The sequence below is a fragment of the Zingiber officinale genome, chromosome 6B, assembly GCF_018446385.1.
Source record: "Zingiber officinale cultivar Zhangliang chromosome 6B, Zo_v1.1, whole genome shotgun sequence".
NCBI classification, from domain to species: domain Eukaryota; kingdom Viridiplantae; phylum Streptophyta; class Magnoliopsida; order Zingiberales; family Zingiberaceae; genus Zingiber; species Zingiber officinale.
This window is the reverse complement of record NC_055996.1, coordinates 136,665,965-136,686,716: the sequence shown is the minus strand read 5'-3', so window position 1 is coordinate 136,686,716 and position 20,752 is coordinate 136,665,965. Positions and strand designations below refer to the sequence as shown.

General features: G+C 39.0%; 5 protein-coding genes across 5 annotated transcripts; 2 read left to right on the top strand and 3 right to left on the bottom strand.

Moving 5' to 3' along the window:
* The first annotated feature begins 501 nt into the window (after positions 1 to 501).
* Positions 502 to 9,002, top strand: LOC121991623 (zinc finger MYM-type protein 1-like). Its single transcript, XM_042545606.1, has 4 exons — positions 502 to 1,351; positions 1,721 to 1,775; positions 1,904 to 2,062; positions 8,930 to 9,002. Exons 1-4 carry the CDS (start codon positions 502 to 504, stop codon positions 9,000 to 9,002), a joined length of 1,137 nt encoding a protein of 378 aa, XP_042401540.1.
* A 30-nt stretch (positions 9,003 to 9,032) lies between these two features.
* LOC121991621 lies at positions 9,033 to 9,974 on the bottom strand. Its single transcript, XM_042545605.1, has one exon. It carries the CDS (start codon positions 9,972 to 9,974, stop codon positions 9,033 to 9,035), a length of 942 nt encoding a protein of 313 aa, XP_042401539.1.
* Positions 9,975 to 12,355: 2,381 nt separating this feature from the next.
* LOC121989793 (monothiol glutaredoxin-S4, mitochondrial-like) lies at positions 12,356 to 15,550 on the top strand. The gene is made up of 7 exons (XM_042544042.1): positions 12,356 to 12,510; positions 13,142 to 13,257; positions 14,067 to 14,243; positions 14,342 to 14,441; positions 14,545 to 14,611; positions 15,018 to 15,096; positions 15,178 to 15,550. Exons 2-7 carry the CDS (start codon positions 13,195 to 13,197, stop codon positions 15,238 to 15,240), a joined length of 549 nt encoding a protein of 182 aa, XP_042399976.1. The 5' UTR covers positions 12,356 to 12,510; positions 13,142 to 13,194; the 3' UTR covers positions 15,241 to 15,550.
* A 404-nt stretch (positions 15,551 to 15,954) lies between these two features.
* On the bottom strand, positions 15,955 to 16,863 carry LOC121989794. Its single transcript, XM_042544043.1, has 2 exons — positions 16,376 to 16,863; positions 15,955 to 16,119 (listed from the first exon to the last, which is right to left on the bottom strand). Exon 1 carries the CDS (start codon positions 16,859 to 16,861, stop codon positions 16,391 to 16,393), a length of 471 nt encoding a protein of 156 aa, XP_042399977.1. The 5' UTR covers positions 16,862 to 16,863; the 3' UTR covers positions 15,955 to 16,119; positions 16,376 to 16,390.
* An 869-nt stretch (positions 16,864 to 17,732) lies between these two features.
* Positions 17,733 to 18,469, bottom strand: LOC121989791 (ethylene-responsive transcription factor ERF109-like). Its single transcript, XM_042544040.1, has one exon. The coding sequence runs from the start codon at positions 18,422 to 18,424 to the stop codon at positions 17,828 to 17,830; it is 597 nt and encodes a 198-aa protein (XP_042399974.1). The 5' UTR covers positions 18,425 to 18,469; the 3' UTR covers positions 17,733 to 17,827.
* Between the last annotated feature and the right edge of the window lie 2,283 nt (positions 18,470 to 20,752).

Sequence of the window (20,752 nt, the reverse complement as noted above, 5' to 3'; positions counted from 1 at the left end):
CAATTCATTCCAAACATGATAATTGAATTCAATTCCTTATGGAATTCAATTCATAATGAAATTCAATTCAATTCCATGACTTAAATTATTTCCAAACAGGGTGTTAGAGCGTGATCCAGGATTGCGTCAACAAATTTGGGAATATCATCCTAACTAACGAGAGAAAATTCGTCGAGCTTATTTGAATCTGAATGCATACCAACCTATTCTTCAAGAATATCCACTAAATAAAAATATTAAGCACCCACGAAGATTTCAGTCTACTTGGTATGAACAATTTCCTTGGTTGGAGTATTTACCAGCTAAAGATAAAGCATATTGCTTTCTATGTTTTATCTTCAACAAGCCATCAGGATGCTCAAATCAAACTGCATTTACTGTTAATGAATTTAATAGTTGGAAGAAAGTTCGAAATGGAAAAACTTGTGCTTTCCTCAGCCATATAGGGAAAGATAATGTATCTTCACCCATCGTAATACTAAAAAGGCATATGAGGATTTGATGAACCAACCACAACACATATCAAGGAGATTCGACAATTTTAATGATGAACAAATCGCAACTAATCGTCTTCGATTAAAGGGTCACATACATGTGGTGTTGTTGCTTGCACTTCAAGGAATTCCATTTAGAGGTCATGATGAGAAATCTAGTTCATCTAATCGGGGCAATTTTCTTGAATTTTTGAATGTGCTAAGCATGTACAATGACGAACTTTCAAAGGCAATTGCGAAAGCTCCAAAAAATGCCAAGTATACAAGTCACGATATTCAGAAACAAATACTTCATGTGCTTTCAATGAGAGTGAAAAATGTAATTCGTGAAGAAATTGGAGTTGCCAAGTATTGCATAATTGTTGATGAAGCCCGAGATGAGTCAAAAAGAGAGCAAGTGTCTATAGTATTGAGGTTCGTGGATACTAATGGATTCATTCAAGAGCGTTTTTTTGGGCTTATTCATGTATTTGATACTACAACTTTGACTTTAAAGGATGCTATATATTCTTCTTTGGCTCACTACAATTTGGATGTTCAAAATATTAGAGGTCAAGGCTATGATGGTGCTAGTAATATGAGGGGCGAGTTTAATGGATTGCAAGTTTTAATCATAAAAGATTGTAGAAGTGCTTATTATGTTCATTGCTTTACTCATCGGTTACAATTGGCTTTAGTTGCAACATCAAAAAATGTGACACTTATTCATCAATTTTTTGATAGATTAACTTTTATAATTAATATTGTTGGTTCTTCGTGTAAGCGTAATGATGAATTGAATAATGCTCATACAGATGACATTGCACATTTAATTGTTATTAATGAACTCAAGATAGGGCGTGGACTTAATCAGATAGGTACTTTACAACGAGCTGCTGATACACGTTGGAGTTCTCATTTGAGATCGTTGAAAGGCTTAATTAAGATGTTTAGTGCATCGTGTATGGTATTGTTTAAGGTTATAGATGATGGACTTCCTTCTCAACGAGCAGATGCAATATCTGTTTATGATGAAATAAAATCATGAGAATCACATATATCCTTTGTCAAGCTTTACAAAGTAAGTTTCAGGATATTATAAATGCAATGGAGTTTGTATTATCTGCTAAGAATTTACTTCAACAAATGAGGGATAACAAGTGGAATGATTTGCTTGCAAAAGTGAAATCTTTTTGTGAACTTCGAGATATTAATATTCCTGATTTCAATGCTTCATATATTAATAGACGAGGTCAAGCCCGTGCTCGTCAAGACAATTTCACCATTGAACATCATTATCAGGTAGACCTTTTTTATGCTTCAATAGATTCACAGTTGCAAGAAATTAATGGGCGCTTTAATGATGATGCTATGGAATTACTTATTCTTAGTAATGCCTTAAATCCTTAATATGCAATGGAGTCTTTCAGAGTTGAGGATATATGTAAATTAGTTGAAAAGTTCTATGTCAAAGACTTTACAAGAGATGAAAAAGAGCAATTAGAGATGCAATTGAAACATTACGAGTATAATATAGTCAAAGGGCCCAACTACAACAATCTTACAACTATTTCAGAATTATGTCAATGGTTGGTGAAGACTAACAAGTCTGTTACATACAATCTCATTTTTAGAGTGATTGTACTTGTGTTTACTCTTCCAATTTCCACTGCTACTATAGAACGATCATTTTCTACGATGAATATCGTGAAAATAAGATTTCGGAGCAAAATAGAGGATGATTTTCTCTCAGACGCGTTAATGATATATATTGAGCGAGAAATTGCTAGAAATGTAAACATAGAATCTATCATTGAAGACTTCAAAATTTTAAAAGAACGTCGAATTCCTTTTAGTTAGATAATTGTATTTGATACTTAATTGAATGTATAGTAACTTTATGTTTGTTCTTTGACTATGCAACTATTTTACAATTAGTTATACTATTCTGTATTTCTGTTTGAAAATAACAATATGTTGCTCTCTAAATTTAGCAAGCTCGTAGCTTTTAAGTCTCGCTGCTATTGACTTCAAGGTTATTTAGCAAGCTTTTCAGATGTGAGGTTGAAGTAGGGATGTCAGAATGATTCAACATTACATTTGTTGATTATTTGTGCTTATCTCTGTAGTTGAAAAAGAATTATCTGATTTATTGCCCATATAATTCTCATGTTAACATGGTGTTTGTGAGTTGAAAATCTCTTGAAGAAATCTTTGCCTTCCCGACCATTATTATTCCAATCAATACGATACATGTCATCTTCAAAAAATTTTATTAGAGGTTTGGCAAAATACATTTCAAAATATCGCTACTGATTTGCTGTTACACAACTTATGATGTTCTTATTACTTCATAGGTCTTTCATTTGACACTAATGATGAGTTTAAAAGAAGCATTTATTGTGGTAAAAAAGACGAATACGCTCGCCCCCAGTGTCCCTGCCAACCCGTCCCACGGTCAACACGGAAGAGGTAAATCACGAGCGGCTACTAGTCTTTGGAATAATAACTAACACATAAGGGAGGTATTTACCTCGGCTTTGCTGAGATTCGAACCCCAGACCTCATTGTGGTAACACCTCATGCGCTAGCCATTAGACCCATCCGAGATGACGAAACATTTATGAATTATGGTGAAGTTGTTGATGGTAAGTCGTTATTGTCTTTTTGATTTCTTTTTAATCTTTGCAATACATGATTATACTCACTGGTATTTACCAATGCTGCTAGAGTCCATCATTGGCAGGGAAAGTAGAAGGTCTAGAGGGTTTTGGTTTTGTGATTTTTATATCTAGCGAAGAAGCTTCAGCTATAATCAATGGCATGGATGGGAAGGTAAATATGCTTTACTCTTCTTTGTGTTTATTTTATATAATGTTAATAGAATATGTAGATGTTGTTGCATTATTCATTTTAAAAAGCATGAAAGTGTCACACTTTATGGGATGCATAGCACAAATTAGTAATTTGATGCATGGAATTTTATGTAGTGATTATAGTATGGTATGTTAGATTTATGTACTAAGGACTATAGACTATAAATGCTAATTTAGTCTCCTGTTTTTTTTTTAATCATAAGGCTGTGCTTAGGTCCTTGATAAGTATCTTTAGATAGTTTCTAGATTTAAAGGAGTGGAGGATTTTCATTATACAGCCCCCAAACTTAAAATCATAGATCCGCCCATAAGTCCCTCAATACTGGCGAAGCCCCGAGCTGAGTCAGTATCTTCCAGAGCCAAGTCTTCTTTATCACTCGAGGATACATGATCAACTATTCCGGCTAAGTGGTTTAGCTGATCGGACCATAGGTCTGATCGGGCATACTGGATACCTGATCCGACCGGATTCTCAACCAAACGAGCGAAGGTCGAGTCCCTGATAGCATTCATCCGACCTGGTCGTTCCTGAAAGCGACAGTCAATCGGACTATAAAAAAGGGCTCGATCGTACACTAAAAGTTTCTACTCTGCAAAACACAGAGATCGCATATTCATTTTGAGAAAGATGTCCAAACATCTTTATGGTCTATCCTTTTTTGGCATGCATCGAGATTCATGTACATAGGAACAATAATATTATAAAAAGGGGTCTCCATCTACATGTACAGGACCGTTTTGATATGCTTGCATTACGCAGACACTATACACAAACTACATTATACATCCACTATTAATTGATTGTATGACTTCAATTGATACTTAAGCGTCGGAGTGTCTATACCAAGGACCTCTCCCTGAGTCAGTTGCTGACTTTCTTTTTGACACACAAGGTTGCTCACAGTCATTTTTTGTCAGCTAAGAGTCCTCGCCTAGTCAACATCAGAGTCATCTACCAGTGCTAGACCCGACCCCGGGCCGGGTCTGGCCCGGACCCGGCCCGGGCCCGTAACCGGGTCGAACCGGAACCGGCCCGGCAAGTTGCCGGGCCGGTTCCGGTTCATTGGATGTAAAACCGGCGGTTCGTAGCCGTTGGGAGGGTTTTTTAGGTATTTTTTCAACGGTTAGGATCATTTGACCTTTTTGATCAATGGCTATGATTTAGTGTCCTTATTATCAAAACTCTATAAATAGAGAGCTTATTTCATCATTTTCACACACATCTTCTCTACTCTTAATCTCATTTTCGTATTCTCTACACGCTTTCGCTTTCAATTACAATGGAAGGAGGCCGCAGAGGTGCATCATTTCGAGCTCGGAAGGGAAAGCAAATAATGAATCCGCGGGAGGAGGACCCCAACATTCAATCCACCGATGATGAGATCGAGCATCTTCTGAATCCGACACCCGAAACACAAGGAAGTACCGATGCAATTACTTCTAAGGTTCGGGAACTTCCTCCTCTAAAGTCTTCTATTTTCACTAAACATTTTGAGAATGTCACTCTTCCGTCGGGAGAAATGTGTGCAAAATGTAAGCACTGCAATGCTTCCTACAAATTCCAAGCCGGCGGCAGCTATGGGTCGTTGAAACGACATGTAGAAATGAAGCACCTGACGGAATATGGACTCGACCGTTCTCAAACACAATTATCAAGATTTTCTTCAACTAGCGGTAGTACCGATTTCGGTTTATTTTTATATTCGGATAATAAATTAAGAGAATCATTAGCTAAATTTGTTTCCGTAGAACATCTTTCTTTTAGTTTTGGATCTAAATGCACATTTGAAGATTTTTGTAAAGAATCTCTTAATCCATGTGCTAAACGTGTTCCTAGGACTACACTTACTCGTACAATTAAAAAATTAGTAAAACAAGGAAAAAAGAATTTAATTGATGAATTTAGTAAATTAGATAATAAAGTTTCTTTATGTTCCGATATTTGGAGTGATCATTGGCAAACACATTCGTATATGGGTGTGACTTGCCATTGGATCGATAACTCTTGGAATCTCCAAAAAAGATTATTAGCTTATAGAGTTTTTGATGAATCACATAATGCTCATAATATCGCACAATTATTATGTTTAATTTTAGAAGAATATGGTTTAACTCATAAAATATTTTCAATATCATTAGATAATGCTAGTTCTAATACCACTTGTATAGATCAACCTATTATTGGAGGTTTATTTTTTCATATTCGTTATGTATGCCATGTTTTAAATTTATGTGTTCAAGATGGTTTAAAAATTTTAGAAAGTTATATTAAACCAATTAGAATTGCAATTTCTTATTTATGGTCTCATCCATCTATAATGAAACAATGGGGTAGGTTTTGTAAAATTAATGGAATGAGACCTAAAAAATTTCCACGTGATGTACCAACACGTTGGAATTCAACATACCAATTATTACAAGATTCATTTCAATATAAAGAATTATTATGTTCATTTTTTGCACAAAACACTAATACTAATATATATTTATTTTCACAACAATGGAATATTTGTAGTAGTATTTGTGAAATTTTAAAAGTATTTAATGATGCAACCGAACAACTTTCCTGTGTTTATTATCCCACTGCTCAATTAGTTTTAGAAAATTTTTCTAATATAGTATTAGTTTTAAATGAACATATTAATAATGAATCTTTATCTCCTTGCATCTTAGCTATGAAAACTAAATGGGAAAAATATTTTTATTTAATTCCTGAAATTTATTTAATTGCATTTGCTTTAGATCCTAGATTTAAATTAGAAGTTTTACAAGAAATGTTAACTTTATATTATGATGCTTTAATTCCAATTAAAGATTCTTCTTCCCCTGATCCAATTAATATTATATATAATGTTAGAATTTATTTATATGATATTTATAATCAATATTATGCAAAATATGGAACACAAATTAATATTTCTAAATTCAACAAACTACTAGTAGTAATTTAAAACTTACAAAAGCACAACTCTTATTAAAAGAACGGACAAAACGTCCACGGGATCCTCAAGTTCCACACAGAACTTGAGAATTATTTTACGACTTCTTTTGATTTTAATGAAGCAGATAGCGAAAACTTCGATATCTTAAAGTGGTGGTCACAGAAGGCTCAAAGCTTTCCCGTTCTCTCCGTGATCGCCAGTGTCAACTGTTGCTGTGGAGCAGACGTTCAGTGCCGGCAGCAACATATTAGATGAACGACGATCAACTTTGTCTCCGACTCATTGGAAGCCCAAGCATTACTGGACGATTGGACCAGAGCGGAGAAAAGAATCCAAGGAATGCAACTTTCAGATGACGAAGTTGAAGATTTTGATACTGAAGGAACAAATACGACAGGAACAGGAAATGGAAGTGAATGAAAATGTAAAAGGATAAAAATGTAAAAGAACTACGTGGGCTTTGATTCCCCTAAAGGGATACGTAGGCAACTTAAATAAGTGCAAGCCCTTTTTTTAATAAATTTTAATTTCTAATTTTTAATGTTTAATGTTTAATTTTTAATTTTTAATTTTTATTAACATATTAATCTTGAACCGTGACGAACCGTGACGAACCGTGAACCGAACCGTGAACCGGCGGTTCTGAACCGTGAACCGTAACCGTCTTGGGCGGTTAAGGTTAAGGGTCGACCTGCCTGGAACCGTCGAACCGGCGGTTCCGAACCGTCGAACCGTCGGTTCCGAACCGTGGTCAGGTCTAACCAGTGCGTCATCTTTCCTACTTTAAGACAGGATCAATGATGATGTCAATCATCTTTTTTCATTATTACACCTGCAACCTGTTTGATTATATGCCTGTGTGTGACTCTACAGCTCTTTAACTGTTGAATCTGAATCTAATTGTTGAAGTTTTTAGTATTTGGCATCTTAAGTTTGTTTGCTTCTTTAGTTTGATATTTTCTCATCTTTCATTGTTAATGAATCTCGCTGAGTGGCTGGCATCCCATTTACAGGGAAAAACATACTTCGACTAGGAAATCTTCCAAAGAGTTTATCTGATCCATTTGAAGAATTGGAATTCAGATTCAGGGATTTCAAACAACAAAATCACATGTAAGCATTACTATTGTTGCTATGCAATGAACAGGGAGATCCTCAGTCACTACCAAACTCTCGCCGAATGGCAATCACCCAAGGAGCTATGGCAACTAAGATTTAGATTATTATGGCGTTTTTAGGAAACTAAAAAAAATTGATTAGTAATAATATAATAAAATAAAATTTATTTAAATACAAATGATGATATAGCAGAAGATAGAATCAAATGATATAAAAGGATCTATATAATCGATCTCATCTGTAGAATAAAACTTGGTTATTATTATTGTTGTAGCTACTTTCCTCCTAATCTCACATGCATGAATGGTAATTTATCTACCAGTAGCTAACCCATCTGTAGTTTTTAGCATAAGGCATCAACTACAAATGTGGTTCCTCCTTTTCGGGTAAACAATTTGAAATAATCTTCCAGATATAGGTTTTGTCCCTACCATTTCGACGAGTTTCTTCGATGATTCGTGGAGCTTCTAATACATTTTGATTTTCAGCATACGAGTGTGATACTTACTATTGTAGCAAAGGGTGATTACGCTCACCCCAGACGCCCCTCACTACTCGTCTCCAGATTATGTGAAGAAAGATAAATTACGGGGTCAACATATAGCTAACCCTCAAATGGCTAGAAGGTGAGAGGAGTTTTTTCCTGAGAGAATGCGCCCACCGGGAATTGATCTCTACCCATTATAGTAAATGTGTTACTTCTAGCAAACTGGGCATATCTGTTGGGACATGTGATACTCACTATTGCTCCATCATTCTTGAGTCTTTAGATATTTGATACTCTAGATTGCAGTAGTGCTTAGTTATAGTTTAGCTACTACACTATCTGAATGAATAATATCAGTGCAGAACATATATAAGATTGCTTCAATATTGAGTCATAAACCCAACATTCACTGGATTATCACATTTGGGTATTAAGATATCCATTAAACTGATAAGAGAAATGAGTAAGTTCCATTGGTTCATGTTTGAGGTCAACTATAAGAAAAAATCTAGGCTCTATTTGAGATTCAAACTCATCAAGTTTACTTCTAAACAATGAGAATGTTTAACTTGTGTCCTTGAACTTTTGACAAACAAGCTCAACAACCATCATCAAATTGCCTTCTATTTACATCAAATCCTAGATTCTCATTGGAATGGAGGCAAGGTAACTACTAGTTGAAAATAAACATTCATCATTGTCAAATTACAGAGCTGTACCAAGAAATAGAGAACAAGCAGAGCAGAATCACAATACTAAATCAGCATAAGATTATGTAATGGCCACATGAGCAATAGAACCAATATAACAATCAGTTCCATTCCTAGGATAGTTCAACAGGACTCAAGATTCAATGCCAATTTTTTATTTTTCAAACAAACAAAGAAGAAGGACAGAATTAAAATTAAGAAAAGTAGTAATTACCTCAAACAAAGTTGTTTGGAAGTCATATTTCTTCATGATGGCAATCAACTGAAGCAGCAGCTACACATGATTCCTGTGAACACAAATCTAAGGCATTTTTGGATTCAGGAATTGTTGCATCAGGCAATGCAGTGAGAAAGGTTTCAGTGCCATCTGCAACCATATCGAAAGCAAGCTTTGAGCTTCTTGATCTCCGAGGTCTCAAATCGATTCATTGAGTTTCGATGTTCATGTCGATAGTGGCCGATCTAGCCTTGAGCCTCTCAGAGCTCCTCGTTCCACCATCCGATACCGAAACCTTCTTCGGCATGCTCCCCCCTACACTTTTCTTAGCCATGGTTTTCTTTCTGGAAGCTAAAGGTGTCGCCTTTACAGGGGTAGCGGCCGCCTGTTTTTGTTCCGAGGATGGAGGTTGAAGGACTGGAGTGAGTGGGAAGATTGGCCGGAAGGGCTTCCATCCAGCGCCAAATTCCGGCGGATCGAACCCCAGGGGAACAAATCCCCACGAGCAGTAGTACGTGTCGGTGCCCGGGACTATAGGCGGCTCGGCTTGCAAAGGAGTGGCGCAGAAAGTCCGCCGGCAGTTAGGGCACTGTAAGATCTTGCCTTTGTATTCGCTGCCATACTGGTGAAGATGGAAGCAGGACGTGCACGCCGCCCAGATCGTCGAATCATGACGGGGAGGCGGAGGAGGAGGCGGAGGTGGATGAGCCGCTGCGGCCGCAACGGCGATGTCGAGCTCGGAGTCAAAAAGGGCTTTTTTGCTGGGATCTGAGAGGACAGCCCAGGCATCAGATACGAGGTTGAAGGCAAACGATGCCCCATCGAGGTGGTTGCGATCCGGACGGAGGAGGAGCGCAAAGCGGCTGTACTGGCGTAGAACGGCAGAGGGCTGACGGTCAAAAGGGGAGGAATAATCGAGCTGAAGCACGGCGTACCAGTCCACATGGTTGTTCACGCGGATCTGGGAGGCGAGGAGGACGTCGGCAACCGCGATGACCTGATCGGCCGCACCGCCTCCGACGAAGGGATCCGCCTCCGCCGCGCGCTCCGCGAAACGCTTGCACCCTACGAGATCCCGCGCTCGGAGTAGCCTCTCGGCGATCTCGAGCCACCGGGCCGCCTCCTCACGGCCACCCCCATCGGCGCTCATGGCTGATCTTTTCGCCGGGAGTTGCGAGGCTCACCGGAGATCTCGTGTCGGAAGTAAGACTGAAAACTTTCCGCTACTTTTATGTTTTACCCGAAGGATTCTTTCCTGGTAAAATGACAATAATAGACAGAGTCCCTCGTTTTAATTGGGCTTAGGTAATGGGAAAATTTAGTCATTTCAGTAGGATGGTCCTGTGTCAGATATTGGGTACATTGCGGGTAGTGAAAAAAAATTATACTTTAAAAAGCTTAAAGTTTTCATTTCGGTCCGGACCTTATCGTCTTCTGTTTTTACAATACTCCCAAAGTTTCAATTTATTATCATTTTGGACTCAAACTGGACTATAAGGATGACTATGGGACGGAACGGGATGGAATGACACTGGAGCATATTTATCATCTCTATTTTCATCCTCATCCTTAGGGCTGTAAATAAATTGAGCTGAGTCGAATTTTAAGGTATTCAAATTTATTTGATAAGGTAATCAAGTCGAGTCAAGCTGAGTCGAACTTAAAATGAATCAAGTTTTTGAAATGAATGTTTAAGCTTGACTTAGTTTATTTTTTATGAGCTTGAGCTTGTTTGAAACTTGGCTTGAGTTTGGTTCATTTAGATGTTATCAAGCTCTCAATTTAAATTTGGCTTGAGTTTGGTTCGTTTAGATGTTATCAAACTCTCAATTCAAACGTGTTTGATTGATTATTGAGTTTGATAATTTAAATTTATTTTTTTTATTTATTTTATTATTTATTTAGCATATTGAAAAGAGTTTTTATTAATGAATATGATTCATGAATAACGTTCGTTGTTCATGAACAACGTTCGTTTTTCACGAACGTTAACAAGTTGAATATATATGTGTTCAAACTTGTTTATTTAACTTAACGAGATGTTCAAACTTATTTGTTTAATTAATCTTATGTATATTAAACGAACATAAACAAGTTCTTATCAAGTCGAACACCAAGCTTGCTCACGAATACTTGGTTCATTTACAGCCCTACTCATCCTGAATTACCTCTCCGTCCCATCCCCAATTATATTTATCTAGAAATCCTTATTCCCGACTCTTTTATCCGAAAATCCCTATTCCTAACTCTATAAATTTTCATACCTATCTTTTTTTAGGGTCGGTGTGACTAACAAGAGGGGATGAATTGTCTACACTATAATAACAAATAAACTTTTCTCCATCTTTTAAAATAATGATATACTTGTATAAACAGAATTAATAAACAAAAAAATAAGAGGATACCGATTTTTTATTTGGTTACAACCAGGAATGTTGTTAATTCAAGACTCTGAAATAATACAATTCTTCTTTCATCATAGGTGGAAAAACCTCTTACAAACGTTGGAAGCACACAAAGTAGTAGAACACTTTAAAAAAACTCGCATATCAGTTGTTCTAGACTATTAGGATCATGGCTATATTTATAGTCTTGTTCGAGGCGCCTGAAAGGATTCCAGGTGCATGGAAGAGGATAAAATTTTATCCCTGTCAGAACGGCTCGCGTCGCGTAGAGTTTGGCTAAGTTTTCAACTCCGACCTCCCGAAACCAAAAAGTCAGCCTTCATTGACTTTTTGGTCCGGATTTTCTGGTCCGGTTCCACTCACTTGAGTCCAGGTCTTCTACTCAGGCTCCACTCGCTTGAGTGATCTCGGCCATCCGGAATAAGGTCCACCCAAACTCAACTTTCAGGCTTCGAGCAATCTTCCGCTCCCACTTCTCGTCACTTTCTTCTTGTCCGTCCGCGTACTCTTCCGCAGTACCTCGTCTCTCAGACGCAGCAAACCCGTCGGCTCTCTTCCGTGCTGTCTTTCTCGCTAGCAGCGTCTTTCGCTCGACTTCCTGTGCTCCTAAGTTCCTGCACACTTAGACACAGGGGTTAAATACCAAGATGACCTAACTTGACTTAGTTGATCACATCAAAACTACCTTGAGGTATCGACATCTTTATCCCCTTTTCATCCCGAAAATAAATTTAAAAGAATATGACATGTACTTAGATGATCAATAAATGTTCTAATTAGATGATGTAAAATTATAACAAACACGTAAAATTATAACAAACACGCATATCAAACAAGGAAGAAGAAGATAAAAAAACTTAATTATTCGTGATAAATCAAGATGAACTTTATTTAAATATAGTGGGTGGTATAATTAGAATTAGAACTTAGCTAATGAGATAATATTTATTATTATTATTATTATTATTGTATCGAGTAATTTTCATCGCACCCCGGGTTCTTCCGCGTCTCCCATTATCAGGACGGATTTGTTCCGTAATAATCCAAATCCGAACATGAAAAATTCTACAAATCCGAATCCGAAAAAATTATCAGAACCCGACCCGATTTTCCCCGCGGTCCCGAACCGTGGGTAAAATTGCCATATCAGTTCTGACACAACATCCGACGAGTCGCTTTGCAGTTCGCCTTCTGTCCTCAACGCCGCTTCGCCGCCCCCGCTTCTCGTCGGCAACCGCAACGCTCTTCTGGCTCTGCGCGATTCAGGATCACCCACCGACGGTACGCTCTTTCCTATGTTGTCCGCCCAATTAGCTTCCTCATTCCTTGTTACACGGGTTTTCCAACAGCGAGAAAAAAAAAACCTAGGGCAAAGCAGTTGCTTGTTTTGCTCGGTCGGTTTTTGACGACGGTTTCTAGATCTAGGTTTGTTCTGGCTTAGGAATGCCTGTATGTTTTATAGGAACATGCATTCTCGATGATTTTGATTCTCAGATACAAGGTTAGGGTTTTGCCATGTTGTTTTCGTGTCTTCTATCTGAGCTTGCAACAAATTCATCTGTGGAGATTAAGATCATATTCATACAGATCCCTGAGTAACAACTAACATGGTCATTGCGTTGGACAATGCTTAGACGACAAAGGTTAATCAAAAGTGATAAGAAGTAACATACACCAATTCGAAAAGCACTTCTTTTGAATGTGAATTTCTTTCAATCAGAGAAGAAACCATTTGCTTGAGTTATAGAATTACTTTATATTTCATCACACTTGAAGCCAATTGAAACCAAATATTACTAGAGGAAACTTAGATAAGAATTGAAAATAAATTGCTTAGGCAATTTCAGATTTCATCTGCCATATTAAATATTGAGTATCTTGTAATTGCTTTAGTTTGTTTGATATTTTGCAGCTCAAATTGTTCTTTGTCAAGTGGGATTGTGAGAGTCAATTTCATTCATACAAATGGCAAAGCTAATCTCAACCAAAATCCTGAGAGCCATGACAAGTTCCTTTGACAATGCAAAGGTAAGACTCAACTCAAAGCCTCTGCCCGGTTGGAAATGCACTCGATATGTTTAGTAACATGAATTAGAATAGTAATACAGCCAGAGTCAGAACAAATCGTCATGTTTTTGTTCTTGGAAATGCAAACTTTGTTTTTCCACAAGTAGAATAAGCATCTGGTAACAACATTGCAACTTTATTTTTTATTCAAATGGAAGTTTTACTTTCCCCATTAGGAGCTAATTATTTATGAATATGTGACTGCAACATGTACTCGGCGAGGATAAGGGATTCTTCCATATATTCACTTAGTAACGTGGATTTACATACTCTTGAATCTTGATATTAGTAAATTATGATCATCCCTATTTAGCACTAAACTCATGGCAAGCTTCTATCTTCTGTTTCATCTTAAATAGCTCATGCAGGTCATAGGATGCCAGGATCATCATCTAAAGCATTATAGGTTTTCATTAGGATCTAGAGTAAAATAATAGAATTTTGCAATTTAAATTCTACTTTTTATGTGGAATGGTGAATATCCCACAATGTTCTTAGTTTATCTTCTCATAATTGCTTGTTCATAGGGCTTAGCATTAACCATGTGGATGTATGACAATCAATGGATAAATGTCATTTCATTCTCGGTTTGTAAAGGATTGATTCCCTGTGCGTATTTGTTTTTGGCTTTTTTAAATGTTAATCCAACAATTGATACTGACATAAATTCAAATTTACAGTTCACTTTGCAACTTCCTTTTAGTCTTATAATATTTTGAAGAGGATATCTGGATTCTGCTTATGTAGTTCTTTACTATTTTTATACACAGAGTGGATTTGGTCCATATTGTCTCCAATACATGACATACTCAACCAAACAAAATGGCGATTCTGATTTTTCCACCTCTACCACATACCCAACGAAGATAACAAGCGATGCAGATACACATGAAGACTTTCAGCCATCCAACAAAAGGACTGGCTCTTTGCTGGATATCGTGGAGAAGGTATTTATGAGGTTTTCTAGATACCTTTTTTTAGCAGACACTCAACACAGCACATGGATCGATTTTTTTTTGTAAAAGCCTTTTACAATTGTTTTCAGGATGTGAAAGAAAGTCCAGTGATGATATATATGAAGGGTCTGCCGGATGCACCTCGATGTGGATTCAGTGCATTGGCTGTGAAGGTCTTACAGCAATATGGTAGGCTACCTTGAACTCATTTGAATTCTAAATGAGAATATGAGGTTTCTACTCATTTAACTTCGTAATTTTGCATTTTACGTCATTTAAATTGATGCTCCAGGTGTTCCTATTAAGGCTAGAGATATTTTGGGAGATCTTAAGCTCAAAGAAAGTGTGAAGACTTACACGTAAGTTCGCAGCATTCTAACTTTAGTAGATCTTCCCATATGGATACTTATGTTGTGCATTTGATGCCCCTTATTATTTTGTCATTTAATGGTAATTTGTGCTCTATTTGCTGGAACAAAACAAAGAAGTTACCATTTATTCTGTCACTAGTATTGTTAGCAATGACTAGGTTATGTGAATCTTACAGAAGGTTTTAAATAATGCTGTAGCTCTCTAAAACATACACTTATTCAAAGATATAACCTCTGTTCTTCATTCTTAACCAGAATTTCTAGTTTGAGAAGTCACTTAGGTCACCTGTAAATTTGTACTTTTCTGGATAAGTTCTTTATTGACAAAAAGTGAATTTGTTCTTGGTTCAATCTACTATCATATTTTTCTTTTATTCTTCTTCTTCTTTTTCAGCAATTGGCCCACATTTCCTCAAGTGTTTATAAATGGAGAGTTCGTTGGAGGATCAGACATCCTTCTTAATATGCATCAGGTGAATGGTTACGCACACTTCTAAACCTAAACAGTTTCTTCGTTCACTTCTTTTGCTGAGTTACATGTTCATTATCCCCAGAAGGGCGAACTCAAAGATTTGCTGGTGGGCGTCAATCCAGACGGCAACCAAGGCAGGACCTGAGAATAAATAAACCAAGTGTTTCACAGTCGGAATTTTTCAAGTGTTTTGTAGCTGGCGGCGGATGAGATGATTCTTTTGTTATCGGCATTGAATCAGACCCCTGCTAAAAGCTCATTTGGCAACATAAAGAAGCTCAACATTCTACCCAGTAACTGTTTAGACTGTTCAACGATGTGGATTTGTAGTGCTTTGTGTCTGGTAACATAAAATAAAATGAGAACACCTGAGAAGTCTTAAATATCTATTTCGTGTAATATTTTACTGTTTACAGGTTGAATATGCATTCTTAAATAATATAATCTCATGTATACACCGTTGAACTTTTTGCAAAACTAAATTGAGTAATAGTTCTTCAAGCCAACAGTTTACTTCCCACTCAAAACTTACACCATTCAGTTTCTGTTTTCTAAATGTATTTTAATCTTAAAACTCCTAATTTAATCATTCTCATTTGAAACGGAATCACAACTAAAATATGGGAAGTGCACAAAATGGTTCTCCATACCAAATTACACTAGCTAGTCACTAAACTCTAATCAATTAAGAGAAACAAATCTATTTTCTTCCTTCTCCTGATTCACACAATTAAGGAAGAGAAGTTAATTCCTCTTCTTCTTTTCTTATACTTGCCCTCCCTTCCCCTCTATCTATCTCTCTTTGTCTTCCCTTTCATTTATTGTATGGGGAAGAAATGGATAAAGATCATTAAGGACAAGTTTGATAGTAATTGAGTGGTATTATCTCTTCAGATGTTATTCAAATCATTGAAAAATACAAATAAGAGTTTCAAGAAGAGGAAGACATCGCCCTCGGACTGTTATTGCAATGGGTCATGTGGTAGTGCTCCCTTCCCGTCCCGGGTGAGGGTTATACCTTTTGCTGCAAAAGAAGGGGAAGATATTTATCAATTATCATACCGCAAACAATATCAGAGAGAAAAAGTCTAGAAATTGATGCAATCCTAGTTCTCCAAAACTCTACTCTATAATTCTGATAGTGTCAAGGTTTAAAACAAGGTTACCATGTGCAGGAACTCATAATAAAAATCAAAACAAGATCCAATTTTACCATGTGAATTAGAGGAAATTGAATATTGATTGGACAAGAGAAGCAACTGATCGAGAAAGGGCATTACTCTTTGATGCGGCGGCTACCGCCGCTGCTTCTGGTGCTGCGAGGAGGCGATGTCGAGGAGAGATCGGAGTTTAGCGAGGGCGGAGGTCTTGTCCGGAGGGCACTTGGACAGCGCAACGTGGAGAGACTGTATGGCGTCGTCGACCTTCCCAGCGGCAAGGGAGGCGCATGCGGCCTTGTACGCCTCGTCGGCGACCTGCCTATCGTAGATCGGAGCCGCCTCGGCCGGACGATCCCGATCGGCCTCCCCCTCGGACGAGGAGGAGGAAACGGGGAGGCGGACGGCGGCGGATGTGGCGCGGGCGTACTCGAAGGCGGCGATAGCAGCGTCGATGTCCGCCATGAGGGCTTCCGGGGACGAAGAAGGGAAGCCCTTGACGCTATCGAAGACGCTCCACGCAATCGCACGTTCCTCCTCCCTCTCGTCGCCATCGCCGCCGCCGAGGCCCGAGCTCATCGATGTGGTGGGATTCGAGCAATTTGCCATCGGAGAAGACTCAAATTAGGTTTTCTTATTATTTTTCAAGGGAATTTAAAATAATTTTTAGAATTTTTAAAAACTTTAAATAATAATTAAAAATATTAAAAAAGAGTGATTAAGGAATAAGGTAAACTTTATGAGCACAGATCCCTTGGACTGGTCCAAGGGAGGTACCATTTATATTTACGATCAGATTGTGGTCATGATTCGATCGTAAATTTTACGATTTTTTTTGGATTCATTGTCCCCATCATATTATAGTTTTTGTTCGGAGCGGGCGGCCGCAGGCCGCTTGGAGATCTCCGGTGGTGAATAAGTGGTCAGGTTATTGGGCGCCGAGTGAGGATGTCCTCCGACCGTCCGCTCTGAACAAAAATTATAATTTGGTGGAGACGGTGAACCCAGGAAGGAATCACAACCATTTGCGGCCGAATCGCGACCACAATCCGATCGCAAATACAAATGACACATCCCTGGACCATAAAAAGTGGTCCAGGAGATCCTGCCTCAAACTTTAGGGATGACTATGTATGATTAGGGTCGGATTCAGAAACGCGGTGAGCCCGACTCGGTTCATACGTTTTTAAAAAATCTCAGTTAACCTCATTAACTATCTATGAGGTAATCGGTTAGGTCTCATGAAAATTTATCACCGGTTATCAGGGTAAATCGGGAAGCGCACATGGCGATCAATCCAGAAGCCCAGCATCCTTTAGTTACACCCCTTATTTAAAGAAAAAATTCTTACAAATATATCATAATTTAAATCGTAAATATCTAAATGACAACTTAAATGTCCTACCGCGACAAGGACAGGTTCATACGTTTCCAACACTCAGCTCAAAACGAGTCAAAGGAAACATTTCGTATCATTTAAATTTAACACTAATTTTCCAAAAACAAAAAAAAAAAGAGGAAGATTTACAGTGAATTCAATAAGAGAACTTAAATTAATCGTATAAATTAAATCAATTATCTATTCCTAATTAAAAAAAATTGACAGATATCATCGTCTTCGTCGATCATGATCACGTCCCACGGCGGCTCCATTTGCAGATCGGCGAGCTCCGCCGCCAGCGGCGGCGGATTATTATTAATCGGCGCCGGCAGAGAGGCGGCGGATGAAGGCGGTGAAAAATTAAGCTTGGCGCGGGGGCCGCGGAACTCGAGGGCGGCGCGATCGTACGCGCGAGCAGCCTCCTCGGCGGTGTTGAAGGTGCCGAGCCACTTGCGCGCGGCCCGCCGTGGGTCGCGGATCTCCGCCGCCCACTTGCCCCACGGCCGCTGCCGCACGCCGCGGTACTTGCTCTTCCTCTGTCTTCCACTAATTTTCGGGGCCTTCGCCGGCCCTCCGCTGCTTCTAGCTGTGGTGGTGGTCGTCGTCGTCGTCATGCCGTCGAAGAACTCGCAGCCGAGGCAGCCGTCGATGCGGCAGAGGCGGCAGGGGAGGGCGAGGAAGATCAGGTCGGAGGGGGAGGCGGAAGTGCCGGAGAGGACGTGGACGAGGGCGGAGACGATGATGGAGGTCTCTTGCTCCGGCGAGAAGCGGGAGGAGGACGGCGGTGGCATGGCCGGCGCAGGGCGGTTTTGGAATGGGAGCGGGAAGTGAAAGTAGCAGAGATTATAAAGTGGCGGCGAGGGAGAGGGTTGACTCACGCGGACAGGAATGAAATTCCAGAACTACATCTGTCCGCCAACTGGATAAAGTAGCAGTAGACCACACGTGGATAATTAGAAGGTTAAGAAAAATCAAAAATAAATAATAAATACTAAAATAAATAATTTCTCCACGAGTAAAACTGGAAAACTAGAAAACTACAACCGAATATTTCCAGTTAATATTCTAGAGGATTCTTTCATTCAGATTTGACGTCACAGACCAACTTCTCAGTGTGCGCGGATTTTCCTCGGCGAAGAAGGTCAAAATACTTCTAGAAGCAGTAGCAATAAATGGGCCTGCGGATGTCTCGGCCCAGTCGGCAACATTGGGTCGAGATAGTCTTCTTATTGGGCCTGTAGTTTGCTGGCCCAATAGAAATACAAAAAATTTATTGCAGCAGCAGTGGATGGAAGGAGGAAAGTATGAAGTAAACTCCCAATTGCTTTGCGAATCATTACATCATATAGAGTAAGATTATTGTAGACTACTGCATTATTGATGTGAGCAGAAATAGAAAGTTATATGGAACTAATACTGCAATCTCCAATCTAGGAAGGTTGATCAGACACTTGACACGAGAAGAAAAGTTCAAATGGATTAAAGAATTGATCGAATATTTGGTGAAGAAGTCTCAGTAGGTCAAGGTTGACCGGATGCTAAGCATGAAGAAGTCTCAACAAGTCACGGTTGACCGGATGTTGGGTTTAGGAACTTTGGACTTGAGTTAATCAAGACAAAGAGGGGTCAATCAATCAACCGATTGATTGAATCGTAGTCAAATTGATCAGTCGATCAATTGGAGGTATGCTACGAGTGAAGACAGGCTCAATCGATCGGTCAATCAATTGGAAAGCGATGTCGCGAGCATAGAAGGATCCTCAATCGATCAGTCGATCGATTGGGCACCGCCAATCGATCGAGCGATCTATTAGGAGTTGGATTTCTCGTGCGGATACGAGAAAGCTAAATCGATCGGTCGATCGATTCAGGCTTTTCTAACGAGAGCACAGAGACGCTTTGAATCTATCGATTCAAGCCCCCCAATCGATTTGGATGTGACCGTTGCACAGGATGTAGGTTTTGGATAACTGAGATCACTAGGATCTGACGTGGCAATCAATTGGGAGAATGTCCAATCGATTGGGAGCCCTAAAAGTGTAGATATAAAGGCGATGACGAGTTCTAACACAAAAAAAAAAAAATCGCTTCTTCCAATTCTTCTCCACCAAGCTCACGACTTTTCCGTCAGTTTTTGGAAGCTCTTGGGGACAAGTGCTGCTACACTTCCAAGGTTCAAGAGATATTCTTCAACAATAAAGTCAAGCAAAAAGAGGTTTTTCATTTGTATTCTTGTATTTTCTTCTTGCATGTGTTGTATTTTATTGTGTGAGTTTGTACGAGGTTTCTCTACCTCTGGTAGTTACCGAGAAGGAGTGTTTTTCATAATGGAGAGTGTGTCGTGTTTGGATCCTTGGATTAGTCACCTCTTATTGAGATGGATACCAAGTAAATTCTTGTGTTAGTGTTGTAAGTTTTGCTTTGAGTTCTATCCACTACATATCATCATCACGAAGCAAGTAAATGAAACGCGACAAGCTATTCACCCACCTCTCCCCTCTAGCTACAAATCGACCCTAACAGTATCCATCAGCGTTCGTGCCAATGCAATATTACCCTTGGTGAATTTCTCAAGAATATTGGTTTTCATAGTAGCATGAGAGAACAGCTTTCTCTCTGAACTCTTGTTGTCTTCTTCGATGCGAAGTCTAACAATGTGTTCTTCCACATTTATCTCCTTTTGCTTGTACTTCAACTAGTTCTTGAAGTCCTTCCAACCGGGTGGCAGCTTTTCAATGATAGCAATCACTTGGAAGATTTCACTCAAAACCATCCATTTTGAGTGAATCTCGTGCAAGATCGCCTGAAACTCCTGGACTTCATTGATCATCATCTTGGAGTCAACCACCTTGTAGTTCATGAATCGGCCCATGATGAACTTCTTGGCCCTAGCATCCTCCGTCTTGTACTTCTTGTTCAGGGATTCCCACAGCTCTTTAGCCGTTATCTTCATACTATACACAACATACAACAAGCCGGCAATACAATTGAGGATGTAATTTCAGCAAAGGAACTCAGAATGAGTCCATGCCTCCACTGCACAGGTGGTTTGTGCATCATCATCGCTCAGCACGCTTGAGAGGGTCCTTGGTCAAGAACCGAGCTAGATTGAGTGTGGT